Consider the following 19200-nt stretch of genomic DNA (forward strand, 5'->3'; position numbering starts at 1 on the left):
ATGCCCCTACGAATTGCGTCAATCTTGTTTTTGAAATAATTTGCAATCTCGTGAGCAGTGAGTGAGGTACTGGGTGGAGGTGGAAAAAGTAGAGAGTTAAAAGTAGAGAAGAGACGACAAGGACTGGATGACAAGGTATTAATAAGAGTGACATAGTAGGCTTGTTTGGCAGCGTGAAGGGAGGAATTGTATGTTGAGAAAGCAGATTTATATAGGGTGAATGCTTGCTGGGATTTGGTTTTACGCCACAATCGCTCCAGCACACGACTATGTCATTTAAGATTTCTGGTGTCGTCAGTCTGCCAAGGTTGTAACGGTCGGGGCCTGATGCTTCGTGTTGTTAGAGGAGCAAGTGAGTCTAATGTGGATGAAAGGGAATTGTTGTAGACAGCAGTGGCCAGGTCGGGGCAGGACAGGGGAGAGATTCTGTCATAGAGGCGGTCAGTTGCAGAATGGAAAGGAGCAGGGTTCAAGTTGTGAAAGTTTCTGCGGGTAATTGTTTGCTGCTTGGAGGGATAGGTGTTTGAAGATGAGGACACTGTGAAGGTGATGAGATTGTGATCAGAGAGAGGAAAGGGGATGTTTGTGAGGTTGTAGGGAGTGCAAAGAGATGAGGTTAAGTTGAAGAGTTGGGATGTAGCCGGGTTGTTGACATTAATAGGGATGTTAAAATCTCCGAGAATGATATCTAATAATGCTTTGTTTGAGCACAGGACAGTCTCAAGTATATTAGAAACTTTTTTAAAGGAACAAAGAACTTTATTAAAGTATAACTAAAGGCACAACCTTTTTTTTTTAAGTTTTGGATAGAGTGGAGAAAGATTAGAACTAGGGCTGCAACTAACAATTCTTTTTAATATCAATTAGTTGGCCGATTCTTGTTTCTATTAATCGATAATTCGGAGAAAATGCTCAATATGCCATTTGTTCTTTTATTTATAAAAAGTTAATGAACAGAATGTTACACTCAAATTGAAGAATAAAAAACTTAAACTTTACATTAACATCACACAACTGTACAAATTATTACAAAGCAGAACAAAAAATACACAACATAGCTAGAAGTAAAAAAAAAAAAAAAAAAGTGTGGTGTGCAATTTAGTTAATATGTAAAGTTAAAAAAAATTGTTCTTGAATCTCTATATACAGTGGCAAATATAAATAACCAGCTATATGATTAGGGCACAAAATCTAATCCACTCAGAAAAACAGAAACGATGTGTGTATATATATATATACTTATAGACTGGGCTTTTTTTTTTCAGACAGTAGGTGCAGGAACTCTCCCTTTCCAAGTCATTCCCTTGTCTTCACCCCTTACCTACCTCTGAGCACTGTTCCTTGGTTCCACCCCCAAGTAACACCATTTTAGAGAATACAGAACCAAGTATCATTTTGTGGTGCTGAGTAATTTGTATGGAAAAGGTAATGATAACAAGAGCAGAAAAATAGATCCCCTGAAGCCAGCAACAATAGATCCCCAGTAACAATAGATCCTCTTCAGCAACAATAGTTCCCCTGGCAGCAATAGATCCCCCGGCAATAGAGACCCCACAGCAACAATAGATGCCCCTGGAAACAATAAATGCCCCCAACAACAATAGATCTCCTCAGCTGTCGGCAATATTAGACCCCTCTCTCAACAGGAGATCCATCATATCTACAACTGACCCCCCTGGCAACATAAGACCCACCCCAAGCAACAATAGATCCCCCACCATTCAGCAATATTAGATCCCACTCAACTGTAGATCCATCCTATTAACAATTGACCCTCAGCAACAATAGATCCCCTGCCAGCATCAACAGACCTCCCCAGCACAATAGACCCCCCCCTTGCAATAATATATCCTCCCAGCAGCAAAAGATCCCCAGCAGCCAGCATCCCTTGCCATTACATGCATTCAGTGCTGGAGGTGCCGGAACTGCATACCCCCACATTCCTGCTGAAAAAAAGCCCTGCTTATAGAGGTTGAATCTGGTACATATCAGACTTAGAGATCAAAATATTTAAAGAAATTATGTAAAAGGACTAAAACACTGTTTTGCAGATTTTCAGACAGGACCATTATATAATATTATGCATGACAATGAGTCCCATGTTATAGACTTGGTGCAAGCTACCTGCGCCTGCTGTCATGAACACAATTAGATGCAGCAGCATGCTTTCTGTATCACCTGTCATGATGGGGTTAAAAAACAAAAATTAGCCCTCTATAGTACAAAAACAAATACCTGTAGTTCAGTTGCAGTTAATCACTACTACAAGGGGTTAATTTATACAGTGAAAGCCATTATATAATTCTATATGTATATGTGTGTGTGTTTGTATGTATATATATACAGGTGAAACTCGAAAAATTAGAATATCGTGCAAAAGTTCATTTATTTCAGTAATGCAACTTAAAAGGTGAAACTAATATATGTGATAGACTCATTACATGCAAAGCAAGATAGTTCAAGTCGTGATTTGTCATAATTGTGATGATTATAGCTTACAGCTCATGAAAACCCCAAATCCACAACCTCAGAAAATTAGAATATTACATGCAATCAATAAAACAAGGATTGTACATAGAACAATATCGGACCTCTGAAAAGTATAAGCATGCATATGTACTCAGTACTTGGTTTGGGCCCCTTTTGCAGCAATTACTGCCTCAATGCGGTGTGGCATGGAAGCTATCAGCCTGTGGCACTGCTGAGGTGTTATGGAAGACCAGGATGCTTCAATAACGGCCTTCAGCTCTTCTGCATTGTTCGGTCTCATGTCTCTCATCTTTCTCTTGGCAATGCCCCATAGATTCTCTATGGAGTTCAGGTCAAGCAAGTTTGGTGGCCAATCAAATAATCCCACGGTCATTGAACCAGGTTTTGGTGCTTTTGGCAGTGTGGGCAGGTGCCAAGTCCTGCTGGAAAATGAAGTCAGCATCCCCATAAAGCTTGTCTGCGGAAGGAAGCATGAAGTGCTCCAAAATCTCCTGGTAGACGGCTGCGTTGACCCTGGACTTAATGAAGCACAGTGGATCAACACCAGCAGATGACATAGATCCCCAAATCAACACAGACTGTGGAAACTTCACACTGGACTTCAAGCATCTTGCAGTGTGTGCCTCTCCGTTCTTCCTCCATACTCTGGGTCCTTGGTTTCCAAATGAGATGCAAAAAATGCTTTCATCAGAAAAGAGGACTTTGGACCACTGAGCAACAGACCAGGTCTGTTTTTCTTTAGCCCAGGTAAGACGTTTCTGATGTTTGTTGTTCAGGAGCTGCTTGACAAGAGGAATACGACATTTGAAGCCCATGTCCAGGATCCGTCTGTGTGTGATGGCTCTTGATGCACTGACTCCAGCCTCAGTCCACTCCTTGTGAAAGTCGCCTACACTTTTGAATGCCTTTTCCTGACAATCCTCTCCAGGGTGCGGTCATCCCTGCTGCTTGTGCACCTTTTTCTTCCACACTTTTCCCTTCACATAACTTTCTATGAATGTGCTTTGATACAGCACTTTGGGAACATCCAACTTCTTTTCCAATTACCTTTTGAGGCTTTCCCTCCTTATGGAGGGTGTCAATAATGGTTTTGTGCACAACTGTCAGGTCAGCATTCTTTCCCATGATTGTGATTCCTACTGAACCAGGCTGAGAGACCATTTAAAGGCTCAGGAACCCTTTGCAGGTGTTATGGCTTAATTAGTTGATTAGAGTGGGACACTTTGAAACTAGAATATTGCACCTTTTCACAATATTCTCATTTTCTGAGATTGTGGATTTGGGGTTTTCGTGAGCTGTAAGCCATAATCATCACAATTATGACAAATCGCGGCTTGAACTATCTTGCTTTGCATGTAATGAGTCTATCTCATATATTAGTTTCACCTTTTAAGTTGCATTACTGAAATAAATGAACTTTTGCACGATATGCTAATTTTTTTAGTTTCACCTATATATGTATGTGTATATACATATATATGTGTGTGTGTGTGTGTATATATATATATATATATATATATATACACACACACACACACACACTATATTGTCAAAAGTATTGGGCCAGCCCTCCAAATCATTGGATTTAGGTGTTCCAATCAACTCCATGGCCACAGGTGTATAAAATTAAGCACCTAGGCATGCAGACTGCTTCTACAAATATTTGTGAAAGAATGGGTCGCTCTAAGGAGCTCAGTGAATTCAAGCATGGTACCGTGATGGGTTGCCACCTGTTCAATAAGTCCATCCATGAAATTTTCTTGCTATTAAATATTCCACGGTCAACTGTTAGTGGTATTATAACAAAGTGGAAGCAACTGGGAACAACAGCAATTCAGCCACAAAGTGGTAGGCCATGTAAAATGACAGTAGGGTCTGCGTATGTTGAACTGCGTAAAAGTCGCCAACTGTCTGCAGAGCCAATAGCTAAGGACCTCCAAACTTTGTGTGGCCTTCAGATTATCCAAGCCTTACATAACCAAGTGCAATGCAAAGCGTCAAATTACATCACAGTGGTGGAGCAGTGGAGACGTGTTTTCTGGAGTGATGAATCACACGTCTCTGCCTGGCAATCTGATGGATGTGTCTGGGTTTGCCGGTTTCCAGGTGATCGGTACATAACTGTCTGCATTGTGCCAAGTGTAAACTTTGGTGGAGGGGGGATTATGGTGTGGAGTTGTTTTTCAGGGGTTGTGCTTGGCCCCTTAGTTCCAGTGAAGGGAACTCTTAAGGCGTCGGCATACCAAAACGTTTTGGACAATTTCATGCTCCCAACTTTTTTGGAACAGTTTGGGGATGGCCCATTCCTGTTCCAACATGACTGCGCACCAGTGCACAAAGCAAGGTGCATAAAGACATGGATGAGTGAGTTTGGGGTGGAGGATCTTGACTGGCCTGCATAGAGTCCTGACCTCAACCTGATAGAACACCTTTGGGATGAATTGGAGCGGAGACTGCAAGCCAGGCCTTCTCGTCCAACATCAGTGCCTGACCTCACAAATGCGCTTCTGGAAGAATGGTCAAACATTCCCATAGACACTCCTAAATAATGTGGACAGCCTTCCCAGAAGTGTTGAAGCTGTTATAGCTTCAAAGGGTGGGCCAACTCAATATTGAACCCTACGGACTAAGACACCATTAAAGTTGATGTGCGTGCATAGGCAGACATCCCAGTACTTTTGCCAATATAATGTGTGTGTGTCTCGCTCTCTCTCTCTCTCTATATCTATCTATAAATATACATTTATATATATATATATATATATATATATATACACCAAGATATACAGGGTATTTTAACTGGAAGTCAGACATGGAGCTACATATAGTGGGCATATAAATATTTTTTATATTAAAGTAGTACTAAAAGCTGAGATATAACCATTTTTAAATATGAGTCACAATACTGGTAATTGTAATTCCTTAATTTGCCTCCAGCTACTCTGGGGTGATGCTGATCAGATCATATACTGATCTTCCTGGCACAAAGCGCTTACATCACTTCCTTCTCCTTCCCAGGACAATATGTCCCTTGAGGCATTGCTTCTCATACATTCATGAGTTCTTAGGCACTTATTGACATGCACTGGTGTACTGAGCTGTATGTGTGCTGTACTGTGTATTATGACATGTATGAATGGTGTACTAAACTGTATGTGTGCTGCACTGTGTATACAGACATATAAACAAATAATGCATTCTGTATGCAGGTCAGCTAATTGGCTGACCCACTAATTGATAAAGAAAATAGTTGACAATTATTTTCATAATCAATTATCGAATATGTGGATTAGTTGTTTCAGCTTTATTTCTAACACCTATTAGGTTTTTTGTGCTGTCTGTGACTCCCTTGGAGAGATTCACACTATTTATCCTGATTAGCATTATCATCGAAAGTAAAAGAAAATTCAAAATTTTGGGTTGTCCCCAGAAAAGTAATAAAGGGGAAATCTTTCAATGGGGACACTACTTCTGGGGGCCCCAAGGGAATCCCTTAATTTGAAGGGATTTCCTATCAATTCTGGTTGTGGCTATGGGACAGGAAATTAAGGTAAATATCCCCAATGAGACACAGATGGCAAAAACAACCTGACAGGTGTTATAACCATCACTTACTATAACCAAAATGAAATCTATTAAATTAAAAATTTAATTTGCAAGGACATATTGTTAGTAACATTCTAGCTGTGCTCTATTAGATCCTGTTGTAATTTGTTACTGGTTACTTGGACAGTAAGTGAAGCATTATAGATTTTTCATGTCAATTCATTAACCTAATTCATGAGTTAGAGAATGTAATGATACGTGTAAAACAATTTACTGTATTGCTTAGATAAAAATAAAAAAAATCCCCACAATTTAAGTCACATCACTAACCTGTATTGAAGTAATTCCTGTGTTGTGCAGGTAGCTGATTCCCGAAGAAGACAGAAATCTTCACTGCAGGGATACCTGTCTTCTTCCTGTCTCTGAACTACCAGCGCTGCAGGGGTCCTGTCCTGTGACTCAACAGACTCTCCCCCATTCACACATCATGTTACAGACAGGGAAAGCAATAAAATAACTTTTCTAAATAAAGGAGAAGGGAGGAGAGGGCAGGTCCTCCCACCGGACCTGCTGTTCTGCCTGAGGACCCAAAGCTATTAACTCTCGAACCTCTGGAAGTTCAGAGACAAGATGAGGACAGGCATTCCTGCATTGAAGAATTGAAGGAACGTTGGGGGAATGCAGTTCCGGCACCTCCAGCACTGAATGTATGTAATGGCAAGGGGTGCTGGGGGATCTATTGATGCTGGCTGCTGGGGAATCTATTGTTGATGGATATATTTTTTGCAGGGAGGTCTATTGTTGCTGGTAGGGTATCTAATTTTGCAGGGAGGTCTGTTATTGCTGGTGGGAGATCTATTGTTGATGAGTCTAATGTTACTGGGGGGTCAGTTGCTACTAGGGGAGATCTATTGTTCAGGTAAGGGTCTGTTGATGCTGGTTGCAGGGAGATCTGTTGTTTTTGCCAGAGGTCTGTTGCTGCTGAGGGGTATTTTTTTGCAGCCAATCCATTGTGGCAGGGGGGATCTGTTGTTACTGGGGGGGATATGTTGCTGGCTGCAGGAGATCTCCTACCATGCCATCATTTACAATTTCCATACAAATCACTTAGCGCCACAAAATGATACTTAGATCTGTATACCTTAAAAGAATGGTATTAGGAGGTGGGTAGAAGGTGGAACCAAGGAATGGTGGCTCTGAAAGGGCGAGTTCCAGCACCTATTCTTTGAGAAAAAAAGCCCTGCAAGAAAGTGATGTGACTGACTAAAGCTGTAAGGACGTTTTTTTTTTTTAAACTACACTCAGCTTTAAATTATTTTATGTTCAGTTTATAATAAGCATGGCATTTTGATCATTTTAAATATATATATTATGGCATGTTGTGAAGCAGTTAAATAAAATAGCATTTACCCATTACATTAGTTTCTGCCTAAGTGAAGTTTACAGTGTAACGTCCCTGTTAGAGTCATACAAACATGCACACAAGCTAACAGATTAGGCAAATGCCCATTTATTTAGTACCATGCTATTTTGTATACCTTTATTGATAATTGTAAATACTACTAACTTTATACACATATTTCATATTCAGATAAGCTTACTTTTCAGTAGACCATCAATATAAAGTTCTTCTTTCAAAGTGAACGGATACTTTCATTTACAAGTATAGGTTTTTGCAAAGAGCAGAAACCAAAAGATGTCTGTTATTACATTTGCAAGCCAGAAATACCTATTTTGCCTTAATGTCTGATTTATTAAACTTTGTTACTGTGGCATAACTTTCCCTGCCTTTGTCGCTAAGCTCCACCAACTGCAATTATCCTGTTCAGTGAAAGTGCTCTTACTGGTCACTGGTGGACTATAATTATTATAGATTGATAGTGGGTGGGGCTTAGCTACCATTCCAAGAACAAGTTAAACTAATCGTAGTGGGGAACAGCAGAATAGTTCCAGAAATAACTCAAATTTGGCACATGTTTAATCTCTTTAAAAGGCACACAACAATAAAAAGCATATCAGTGGCTTTTAATTGTATCCATTCCATTTATACCTAAAAAAACCTGTTGCTTCACTTGACCTATGCAATTCGAAGTAATTTGAAAGCCACAATCTCCCCTGGAACATTGCAATAGGCACAATAAATAAAGGTGGAAGCTACACATCCATATAAATGAAAATAATGAATAACAGATTTCTTTAACATTACCAAAGGTGATTACTAGTTTAAATTCTTCCATTGGTTGTCTTCACTCTGTTCATAGTTTTGTGTATGTCTGTCTGCTTCAATACATTACCCATATTGGCTTTAACTGCCAATGCCATAGACAAGTGTGAGCAGGGACTGAGGGATGATAGGAAAGTGTGTATTTTCCAGATCCATCTACTATGCATTGGTTAAAAAAAAAACTATTCCAATGGCTGGTGATTACATTCTTTAAAAAATAATTCAAACAAGGGCACCATCTTTTTCAGTAGAATTAGTATGTTAAATTTAAGCTGTGAGGTGACCATTATAGTCATTTATTGTCTTTGATAATTGCAGGTGCTCATATAGGAGTTGGCATCAGTGGACAAGAAGGCATGCAAGCAGTTCTGGCCAGTGATTACTCGTTTTCTCAGTTTAGATACTTGCAAAGACTTCTACTAGTTCATGGTCGCTGGTCCTATTTCCGAATGTGCAAATTCCTCTGCTATTTCTTCTATAAAAACTTTGCCTTTACACTAGTTCATTTCTGGTTTGGATTCTTTTGTGGATTCTCAGCCCAGGTGAGTGGTAATGTTTCATCTTTATTCACATGAGTACAGTGCTGTAAAAGATTCCACAAACCAGTTCAGCGCACTACAAGTTCTAGCTTCAAAGACCTTGCAGCTTTCAAAGAAGATCTGGGAAGATCCAGTGAGCTCAAACAACAAAAGAATAGCAGTGCGGGATCCTTATTAGCATGATAAGAAGGTTTTATTGAACAATTTAAATAGCACACTTACATGTAGAATTCTTGACATGCGGCATATTAACAGCCCTTGGTTCCTAGGTTGGCATAAGGGGAACCTAATGTGACAGCTGTTAAAGAGCCACCAATGCCCGTCATCCAGCACTGCTATACCCAGCCTCATGGCAGCCCCTATGTGCCAGTTGATGTAGGGGGAAGTAATGCATTTGAAAGAACCAATCCTTCTTTGTCAAAAACCTGTATCTACCTTTAGATTTGCAATAGTATAGCAGTGCTGGATGCCGTTGACGCTGTTAAATTGGTTCCTTTTATGTCTGTAATTTTTTGCTTGCATTGACATGCATCCTGTCTCAGTTGCTTTTGAATACCCGTAGACTTGCAATAGAAGAAAACCATTTGGGGGGAACAGTTCTCAAACAAACAGAAATCCTTTAACACTGGTCCTAAAGCTCAGCTGATGATGAAGGAAAGCTGTACTGACAGATCATGGAGACTACAATTGTTAACTTCGCTTTTAGAAATGTTAATTGCTTGGTCCGCATGTGGATCAATGGCTTCAGTTATTTCAAGGACACTGATCTGAATGCAAATATGCAGATCAGGAATTCTGGCTTGTACTCAGAGCCAGCTAAGCTACTGCCATTTGCAAAAGGAGGTAAGCATTACCACCTTCCATATTTTTTTCAGCAGAGGTTTTCACTAAAGTGGTTGTAAACTTCAGACATACTGTAAAATGTGCATCCTTCTATACTGTGTAGTTGTCTATATCCAAGCTCTTAGTGTCATTTCTCTCTGCTGCCTTGTTTTTCAGTTAGAAGCAGGAGTCACTTCTGGCAGCTTTTCCCAACACCAAGAGTTAAAAAGGTGATGAGGAGGATAGCTGCAGCACTCATATTCACAGCTGTGCTTGTTCTCCGTGTTCTGTATGAAGGGGGTCATGCCCCTTCCCTCCAATGTAGGGCTCAGAGCTGTCGGCTGTATGAAAGCCACAGATCCCTGCTCCTAGCTCCTTTGTGTTTTCATAATGATCTACAGAGGAAATGACTGCAGATACACAGCTACAACGTATTTAGGAGGATTTGTTTCATCTCTGTGTATCACCTAATGCTGGTCGCTTTACTGGGTATATGTACAGGTTTACAACCACTTTACATAATATGTCTTCCTTTTTCATTTAGAATGCATTGCAGAGGATATATGAACTTATTTTATTCGTTGGGGCGGTGGCTATGTGTAAAGTGCAACAAATTGTGGCAATTGGATCAGAGCCTGTCCATACTGCCTCAACAGCTGCTACACACTAAACCGCAGAAGTTTAGTGCACAGCAACTGTCTGTCCTGGCCACAGTGAGCCGATGGTAGGGGGTGGTTGACAAATGTTTGGAAATACTACAAAATTTAATTTGCTTTTAACATTTGATTTTAAAAAGAATGGACTTTCCTAAAACCTCATTCACTTTTAGAAATTAGTTTGTGAAAAATGTTCTATCCTGGTCATTCTAGTTAATCCCACTAACAAACAAATTGAATGAGTGTTGTTAAAATGAAACATATCAAACAAAGTTCTATTTGTGTATTGCAAGCTTTAAGCTATCAGTATGGTTCTGGATCCTTGAAGGCATCCCACTTGAGAAGATAAAACAAACTAAATTCCGACAATGTCCTTGGAAGGAATTGTGCCCTGGAATTCAGCAGTTCCACTCAAGGGTGCTACCTGCTAACACTTTGTTGCCCTTTACCACAAACCTTGGCATTTTTTTATGTGTTTTCATGGTAATGTCATGTGCATTTTTGATGAGTTGTCCTGGTAGTGTCATGTGCAGAAAGCTGTCTCATTATGACAAACATTTGTGCCACTAATGTTGCTAGCCATCCTACAAAAAGAAAGTAAAATCACTAGTTTATACATTTACCTGAATTTCTTTTCCAAACTCGTTTAGAGTAAAAATACTTTGTTGTTTTATCCATTGCTAAAACAAGGCATAAAACACAGACTTGGCTTCAGAACAAGAATTAACTTTGTCTCTCTCTAAAGTTGATCTTCCATTTAAGCAATGTGCCGTCTGCTTTTCAACTTAAGTGTAGTCATCATTTGTTATGGATAGCACCTCATACATTAAAACTGATCCCCCCTGAAGTCTGAAATTAATTATCCAATTAGGGGAAAAAGCATTTCTTTTACCAGTTTTAAGAAAACTATCTCCATGGGTGGTTCATTTTTTATGAAATTAAGTTGGCGTGCAGCATCAGTAGAGGTGCACTTACAGGCCAAGAACAAGCTGGAGTAGCCACTTTGGTCCATACAGAAAGAGAATACTTGGCAGACACTGATTAAGTTTATTGGTTCGAGAAGAGACCAAAATAGGAAAAATAGCAAATCCATTGAATGATGTATTACTAGTGGTTGCATCATTCTTCTTTACTTAAACTTTGAGAATAGCAAGTCATAAAATGAAGTTGTCTGAATGCAAAACTCTTGTATAACCGATAGAATTACTTAGACTGTGTGACTCCATATTTAAAGGAGGCTGATGCTCTTTATCTTTACTTTGAATTCTTACAGAGAGCATTCTTTGCAAATGACTGATGTCATTATTTTAAAAAAGGTTATACAAATTCATTGCCTAGTGCAGTATTAATTCCACCTGTTTCACTCTTTCTTGTGCTTGTAGTTTGTGTGTAGACTTTTCGTCTGTTATGTAGTTGACCCTTTGTTTGATTGTACTGATCTATTGTTGCATATCAGGGTTTTGACATCACGTTTACAATTACCTGAATTTTTGTAAACTAGCCAGATTGCAGTCACTTAGGGGAAAAAAATCTTTCTTGATTTTATCATTTTCATATGAAACATCTGGTTATTTCTTTGTGTTTAAAGCACAGGTTAAAGGGTGGGAACATTGATTTCAAGGTTTAGAAATTATGTTTAGGCATAGATTTTGAAAAACAGATTGGAGCAGTTTTATCATTAGCTATTGTAGAACTACTAGTGGGAGGATCTTAAAGCCAAACTCCCAACTCTGGGACAATTTAAAACTATTCCTTGCAGTGCCTGCACTGGAAAGGTTAATTGTTGGTTTTGTCTATGGGAGAGAAGAACGTTTTACTTTTCAGTTCCACTGCATTGCTATATAGATGCCACTTTGGTCTTGACTTCAGCACCCTAGACCACTTGAGCATGGGGCAAATGAAGCTGCAGGTACCAGTCTAACTGCGATGAGGAGCCAAGGATTGGGTAAGTAAATAATCTTTCATTGTTGCCCTAGCCTAGACCAAAATAAGCAATTACCTTGAGGTGCAGGCAAAGCCCCACTGCAAGGATAATTATTTAGTTTCCAGAATTGGGCTTTAAAGTGTATCACAGCAGGCAGGACTGTGCGATCACGTGACTGCTCCAAATAAGTGAAAAAAAAGGTGTTTACAGGGAGGCAGGGTTCTGAACTTTGTAATTTTAGTTTTACCTCAACTTTAAGCTTGTAAAATTTATAGGTAGATGTCTCCTTATGTAATTAATATTGAATATTTTAAAACAACTTATTACAGGTTTTTCATTGCTGATAAATTACAAGTGAGGGTAAGGTTTTACTGTCAAATTGAAGTGAAAACTTAATGGTTTGTGGTCAATGTGATTTTAATTTTTTATGTACACTCATCAGCCATAACTGTATAACCACCCACCTAATATTGAGTAGGTCCCCCTTTTGTCCCCAAAACAGCCTTGATGTGTCGAGGGATGGACTCCACTAGATCTCTGAAGGTATGCTGTGGTATCTAACACCAAGCTATTAGTGACAGATCCTTTAAGTCCTGTAAGTTGTAAGGTGGGGCCTCCATGCATTAGACTTGTTTTTCCAGCACATCCCACAGATGCTCGATTGAAGAGAGATCCGGAGAACTTGGGGGCCAAGTCAACACCTTAAACTCATCATTGCGTACCTCAAATCATTCTAGAACCACGTTTGCAGTTTGGCAGGGCACATTTTTCTCCTGAATGAGGACACTGCAATCATGGAATATCATTTCCATGAAGGGGTGTACTTGGTCAGAAACAATGTTTCGGTAGGTGGTACATGTCAAGTACTGTAAGATCTACATGAATGGCAGGACAAAAGGTTTCCCAGCAGAATATTGCCGAAAACATCACACTGCCTCCGCCGGCTTGTCCTCTTACACTGCTTCCTGGTGTCATCTCTTCCCTAGACAAGTGATGTACAAGCACCTGGTCATCTACATGATGTAAAAGAAAACATGATTCAGCAGACAAGGCCACCTTCTTCCATTGCTCTGTGGTCCAATTCTGATGTTCATCTTCCCATTGTAGGCTTTCTTGGCTGTTTACAGGGGTCAGTATGGGCACCCTGACCGATCTTTGTCTATGCAGAAACAAACTTCAATGCCCTTTTTTTTTTTAGGTTAATTGATGGACACAGTCTTTCTTTATCCATGAAAAAAACAGGGTTTTATATCCCCACCTACAGGAGTAGGACAGTAGGCAGAAAAAAACTCAGCACCTCCTATAGGCATTTTTTCATAAACTCCCCTCTGCTATAGGCCTCCAGTCATTCTGCCTATTGTCTCAGGAGTATGGACATGCTTTTACGCTAGGACTTTCATTTTTTTTCTTTTTTCCTTGGAATTTTTTCTTTTCCTGCAGAGATATTCTATCAGAGATCAGGCTGGATGATCTAGATGCTGTGGTCACCCCAGTCTGACCAGCTTAGCTGTCGGTCAACCATGACATGCCCCATCCTGGACCAGGGCAGCCAACGTCACATGTGTACACATAGGATCTGGCACCTGTATTCTGTCACAGTGTTTCCCTGGCCAACAGAACCCCACTTCAGTGGAGAGGAGGATCTGGCACTTTGTATTAGGGCTGTGTATTGGGGCGTTTATTGGGGGAATGCAGTGCCTGTTCATCTCTCCTCCCCCCACCTGTACCCAGTAGCTATACCTATGGGACGGGAAGCCTCCTGGTCTCGACCTTTGGGAGTCTTCTGGCTCCCTGGTGTGGCACCAGGGCAGTCCTTTGTTTCCCTTCCCTCTCTGGGTCATGTTGACTGCATGTGGAAGGGGGGTCCTCGCCCTGGAGCCAGGGAATGTTGCACTGGGGTTTTTACACTTTTGCATGTGGCAGGGGCTTACGATAGCCCCCCCCCCCCGCTCCGGCAGGTCCATGTAACATGCCTCTCCCACGGGCCCACACCACACGGTTAATTTGCAGAAATAAGTGCCATAAGATGCCACCAGCACCAATATTAAAGACAATATATATATATATATATTAAACAAATATAAATTAACTGCATTAACCAATCCAACAGAGAAAAAAAAAAAAAAAAAGAGAGACAGTTACAAAACTCCAGCCGCCAGATGGCTTGCAGTAAGGTTCTGAGAGGAACACTGGAAGGAGCGGCAGCTCAGCTGCTACACTGGTCCCAGACAACCAGCATCTTCCTTTGTCCTTTCTTCTTTCCCTTCTGCTGCCCCTCCCCTCAGCTGAAAGATCATTCATGATGTGGCGGCATCCCACATGATCGGTCAGCATTTGCTCCCCTCACCCTGACCATTGTCCACCCTCCTCCTCCTCCTGTCACCTCTGTGACCTGCCACCCTCCTAGGCTCAGCTTACCTCTGATGACTCCTGCCAGGGTGCAGAGTCCAGGCTGTGGCACTCAGTGAGGACAAGTGGCCTCCCAGCACTACACCGCTTCCCTCTCATACACATTGGGCCCTGATCATCCTACTCAAATAGAGTTAAACCTGCAACCAGAACACACCCCTGCCTATTGATTGTCTCCAGCTGTGTAGAAGGTGGAGCCAGCGCTGGACATGCTCCATCTGATCACTAGCCGGTTCCCTGTTACAGCTGGAGGATCATGTGTGCTAGCGTGTTTACCGGAGATGTACGTACTGATTCTCCGATCAAAGACTGCTGACTGCCCGGGGTCCTGGGCTAATGTCATCACTTCCCATCATAAAGGGAGCCGACACTTCACTGCTACATGGAATACTGTTTTTTATATATATATATATATATATATATATATATACACACACACACACACACACACACACTAAATGGTCGTGTTTTGACAGGCTGTGAGACAATTGTACAGGGTAAAGATATAATTCACTCATTATTCCCTGTGTATGAGTAGAGGGGAACTCTGCAGAGAAATGAGGAATTCATACAAGAGGTCCATAGGCCACACAGAGAGAGTGCTGGCCTGTGCTGCACCCCTAGGTGGCAGTGCGCCCTAGGTGGCTGCTTAGTGGAAGCACAGGGATGTGGGGCGGTGCTTCCCCTTTTAGGAACCGTGGAACCAAAGGGTAGAATTGGTTATCCAAACTGTGTGCTGGGGCGTGGGTGGAGTTTCTGCATGTGTAGTCACAGTCCTGGTGTTTCAGATGCTTACCTCCTACGCTAAGTTGCGGTGACCAGGCTTGAATGCCGGACCTTTGAATCAGGGGTATCTGGCTCTAGTGGACCAGGTTTGGTCCAAGGCCTGAATTACGTATGTGGTGCATCTGTTGCTACTGCTTCCTTCCTTTCTAAGCTCTCCATTTCGCAGTGGTTCTTTGGTGGGTATTTGGACTCGGGTGCTGGCTGTTGACCAGACACCTGTGAGCCTCTGATAACCCTGCTCTTCCTGAGGTATGGTCTCTTAAATGCTGCCTTTGACAACATCTAGCTCCTCGCGGAAGGCATGTACCTTCTTCCCTCTGACCAAGATGGGGGAGGCATTGGTCGGGAGTCTGGGTTTGCTTTCACTGTACACAGAGACTTTGGTGCGGTCCAGCCACAATGTGGAATTTAAATTTTTCCACCTGATGACTTCTTGCCCCCCATATTTTCCTTTTTCCGGGAACACGCTGGAACAGTTCTGTGGTTGTTGTTCCTATCGGTTCTCGGTCCTGCAAAAGGACGGGGTTCCCTAATCCAAGTTCTGGAGAACTGCAATTACCTTGTGCTGGTTCAGAAGTCCATGCTGACAGCCAGCCATTCAGTGGGGGTCTCTCTTTCTTGGAGCTGTTTCTAGCAACCATGGACACCTAGGTTGCTTACCTGCTTATTCCCCTGTGCGAGGAGCATTAGAGGTCCCTACACTTTGTAATTGGGGCTGCACATTTTCCTTTGTGGGGCTGCTCTTTGGGCTGGTCTAGAACCTCCAGAGTTTTCCAATGTGCTGGTTCCTATCCTAGCATTGCTAACACAATGGGGGATGGCCAGGCCTGATTATTTGGACGACCTGCTGCTGTGAGCGGATTCCAAGTGACGCTGATGGACACCATGGAGATCATGAGGTGCTCCCTACAGGACTTTGAACGGGTCTTGGTCCTCAAGACATCTGCCCTGACTAGGAGACTAGAGTATCTGGACCTGATTCTCAACTCAGAGCAGGACTGAGTGTTTCCCCTTGTAAACACACCCCGTACACTTTGGGTGGCGATCCCTTCAGCCTTGCCCTGCAAGTGATCCTCCCTGCAGTTTTGCATGCTGGCTCTGGTCTTAGAATGTCCACTTTTGTGGCAGTCCCATTTGCACAATTCCATGCAAGTGTTCTTCAGAAGTAGATCCTGTCCATGTGGGATGACTCTGCAACCTCCATGAGCCGTTTGTAATGGTTGACGAGAGCATCTCCTTTCTGGGGGCTCTGTCCCAGTCCTTACAGCCTGAAAAGGCCTTCCTTTTTTTTGTTGGGCTGGGGGGCAGTCCTGTGAAGGGACTTGGCCCAGGTTCACTATACTCCAGAGGAAGCTTGGCTCCCCATCTTTGTCCTGGAGTTTCAAGTGGTCTGGTTGTTACTGATGCATTGGACGGTTTGTTTACAGAGTATGGCGTTCAGGATCCAAGCACACATCGCCCTTGTGGTGGCTTAGGTCATTCACCAGGGAAGTACGAGATGCAGCAGTGGCGCTGGAGGTGTTTAGCATTATCAGATGGATGAACAGATTTGTTCCAGCTCTGTCTACATACACATTCCAGGTGTCAAAATCTGGCAAGCAGATTATATCAGCCATCAGGGACTGGATCAGGAGAAGTGGTCTCTACCCTCAGAGGTGTTTCATCAGCTTCGTCCTCGCTGGGGGATGCCAGATGAGAATTTTCTGGCATCCTGCCTTCGCTAGAAGGCTCCAAGGTTGATGGCAAGATTGTTTAATCTGATGACAACGCAGCAGATGCACTGGGGGCGCCTTTGGATTAGTACAATTTCATCTACATCTCTCTGCCCCTCCGTTGAATTCCTCACTTGCTGCCCAGGAGGCTGGTTCTGGCTGCAAGGTCACTGTTTAGGACTCTCAGGCGCCCCTGCGGAGCAATTCGGAATGTTGGCAGGTTACCTTGGGGGTTTCTCTTTTTCTTTGGTTTGCCCACCCCTCGTTGTGGCACTTTCTTTGGGATGTCCCTGTTTGGACATGGGTAAAGAAGAGCTGTGTCTGTCAATGAACGTAAGAGAAAATTGATTTTTTTGTTACTCACCATAAAATACCTTTCTCTGAGTTCATTGACAGGCATTGCACCCACTCTCTATGGAGTTTCTCCTTTGACACTGTTTGTGACTGACTGGAGGCCTACAGCAGAGAGGGGGTTTTATGCCCAGAAAGGACTGAGCATAGGAGGTGCAGAGTTTTTTTTTCTGCCTAGTGTCCCACTCCTGTAGGTGGGGCTATAAAACCCTTTTTGGTCCTGGATAAAGAAGAGAGGCTATGTCCGTCAATGAACACAGAGAAAGGGATTTTATGGGAGTAACACATCAAATTCAGGGACAGAATGTTTGCTTGCTGCCTAATATATCCCATCCCTCAGATGCCAATGTAACAAGATATTTCGTGTTATTCACTTAACCTGTCAGTAGTCATGAAGTTATGGCTGATCAGTGTTTAATAAAATAAATTTAGAGTATAAAATGGTGTTTATTATATTTTTACAAAGCAAGTATTTATATATATATATATATATATATATATATATATATTCATTTTACTCATAAACATTTATTAAAGTTGCATTAATGACACTTCGCTAAACTAGAAAGTCCAGCACTGCCTCTATACTCATTGGCAGACTACATTAATCCAATTGGTGCTGTCCTTCCTTTATATCACGGGTCTCCAAACTTTATAAACAAAGGTCCAGTTTACTGTTCTTCAGATTTTAGGGGGGCCAGACTGTGGCCACTGTAAGTAGAAAAAGTAAACAACACCCCTCCTTTAGTTTCAGTGAAAGGAATTGTGCCCAATCGTTGGTGTGACTTGGAGGATTTGTGCCCCATCATTAGTGTGATTGGAAGGAACTGTGTCCCATCATTGGTGTCATTTGGAGGAATTGTGTCCCTTTGTTGCTGTCAGTGGGGGAAATTATGCGCCATTATTCGTGTCAGAGGATGAAATATTGCCCCAAGGGCCAGATAAAAGCAGGCAAAGGGCCGCATCATGGGGCACAGTTTGGTGACCACTGCTTTATATCATTAAGCTTTCAGTTTTTAGTTTAATGATTGAGGAAGAGCCTTCAGAGAGCCTTGAACTTCCATGAGTTCTAACTGCTGCACATGAAATGTAAAATAGCCATAAGCAATTTTTCACTTTTACTTGATTAAAACAGATTCTTTATTGAACATGATAAAGAAAACATATTTAAAAAACACTGTAGATTGCATTTAAAGCTTAGGGTTACAAGCAAGAAGGTAAGCAGCAAGTCTAGGATAATTAAGTGGAGCCAGGGTTTACTGTGAAAGTTGATTTTTTTTTTCTACTGGTAGAATCAAATATCATTATTGGGGGGCTTTTCCCAGTCTGAATATGAAATTAAAAGGTAGCTTAGTTATATGGGGGCGCCTTAGTGGAACAAAAGAGTACTAAAGAGATTCCTGATATTAAACAAGAGGGCCAGCGATCTGGACCACCAAAACAAGGAACCCGAAACTCCTCTCCTGCACATCCTCCTTTTAATGTTGATTATCATATTTATTCTGTCACTACTTATTCAACCTGGAATTAGAGCTCATCCATGCTGGCATAAGTTTTTCTTCTGTGGCAGTGATTTTTTTAGGTTTAATGGGGTGTGCTATTCTGAAAATGTATGGCCATCTATTTATACCAGGGGCCTGCAAGCTTTCTAATCAAAGGTCTGTCTATCATCCTTCAGCGTTTATGGGTGCCAGCCTGTGGCAAGTAGAAGTAGAAAATGCCCCAGCATCGGTGGGAATAA

The 19200-nt window shown here is 41.8% G+C and overlaps 1 protein-coding gene across 2 annotated transcripts in view; it reads left to right on the top strand.

Annotated features, from left to right (window-relative positions):
• The window catches only part of ATP8B4 (ATPase phospholipid transporting 8B4 (putative)), a 393898-nt gene that overhangs the window by 361173 nt on the left and 13525 nt on the right, over positions 1 to 19200 (top strand). For both annotated transcript variants that reach the window (XM_089670310.1, XM_089670311.1), the window contains one exon: positions 8579 to 8802. In XM_089670310.1, coding sequence (XP_089526436.1) covers positions 8579 to 8802 — 224 coding nt within the window. The remainder of the gene's footprint in view (positions 1 to 8578; positions 8803 to 19200) is intronic.

Source organism: Staurois parvus, unplaced genomic scaffold, assembly GCF_062004578.1.
Source record: "Staurois parvus isolate SC_StPar_1 unplaced genomic scaffold, SC_StPar_1.0 ptg000089l, whole genome shotgun sequence".
NCBI lineage: Eukaryota > Metazoa > Chordata > Amphibia > Anura > Ranidae > Staurois > Staurois parvus.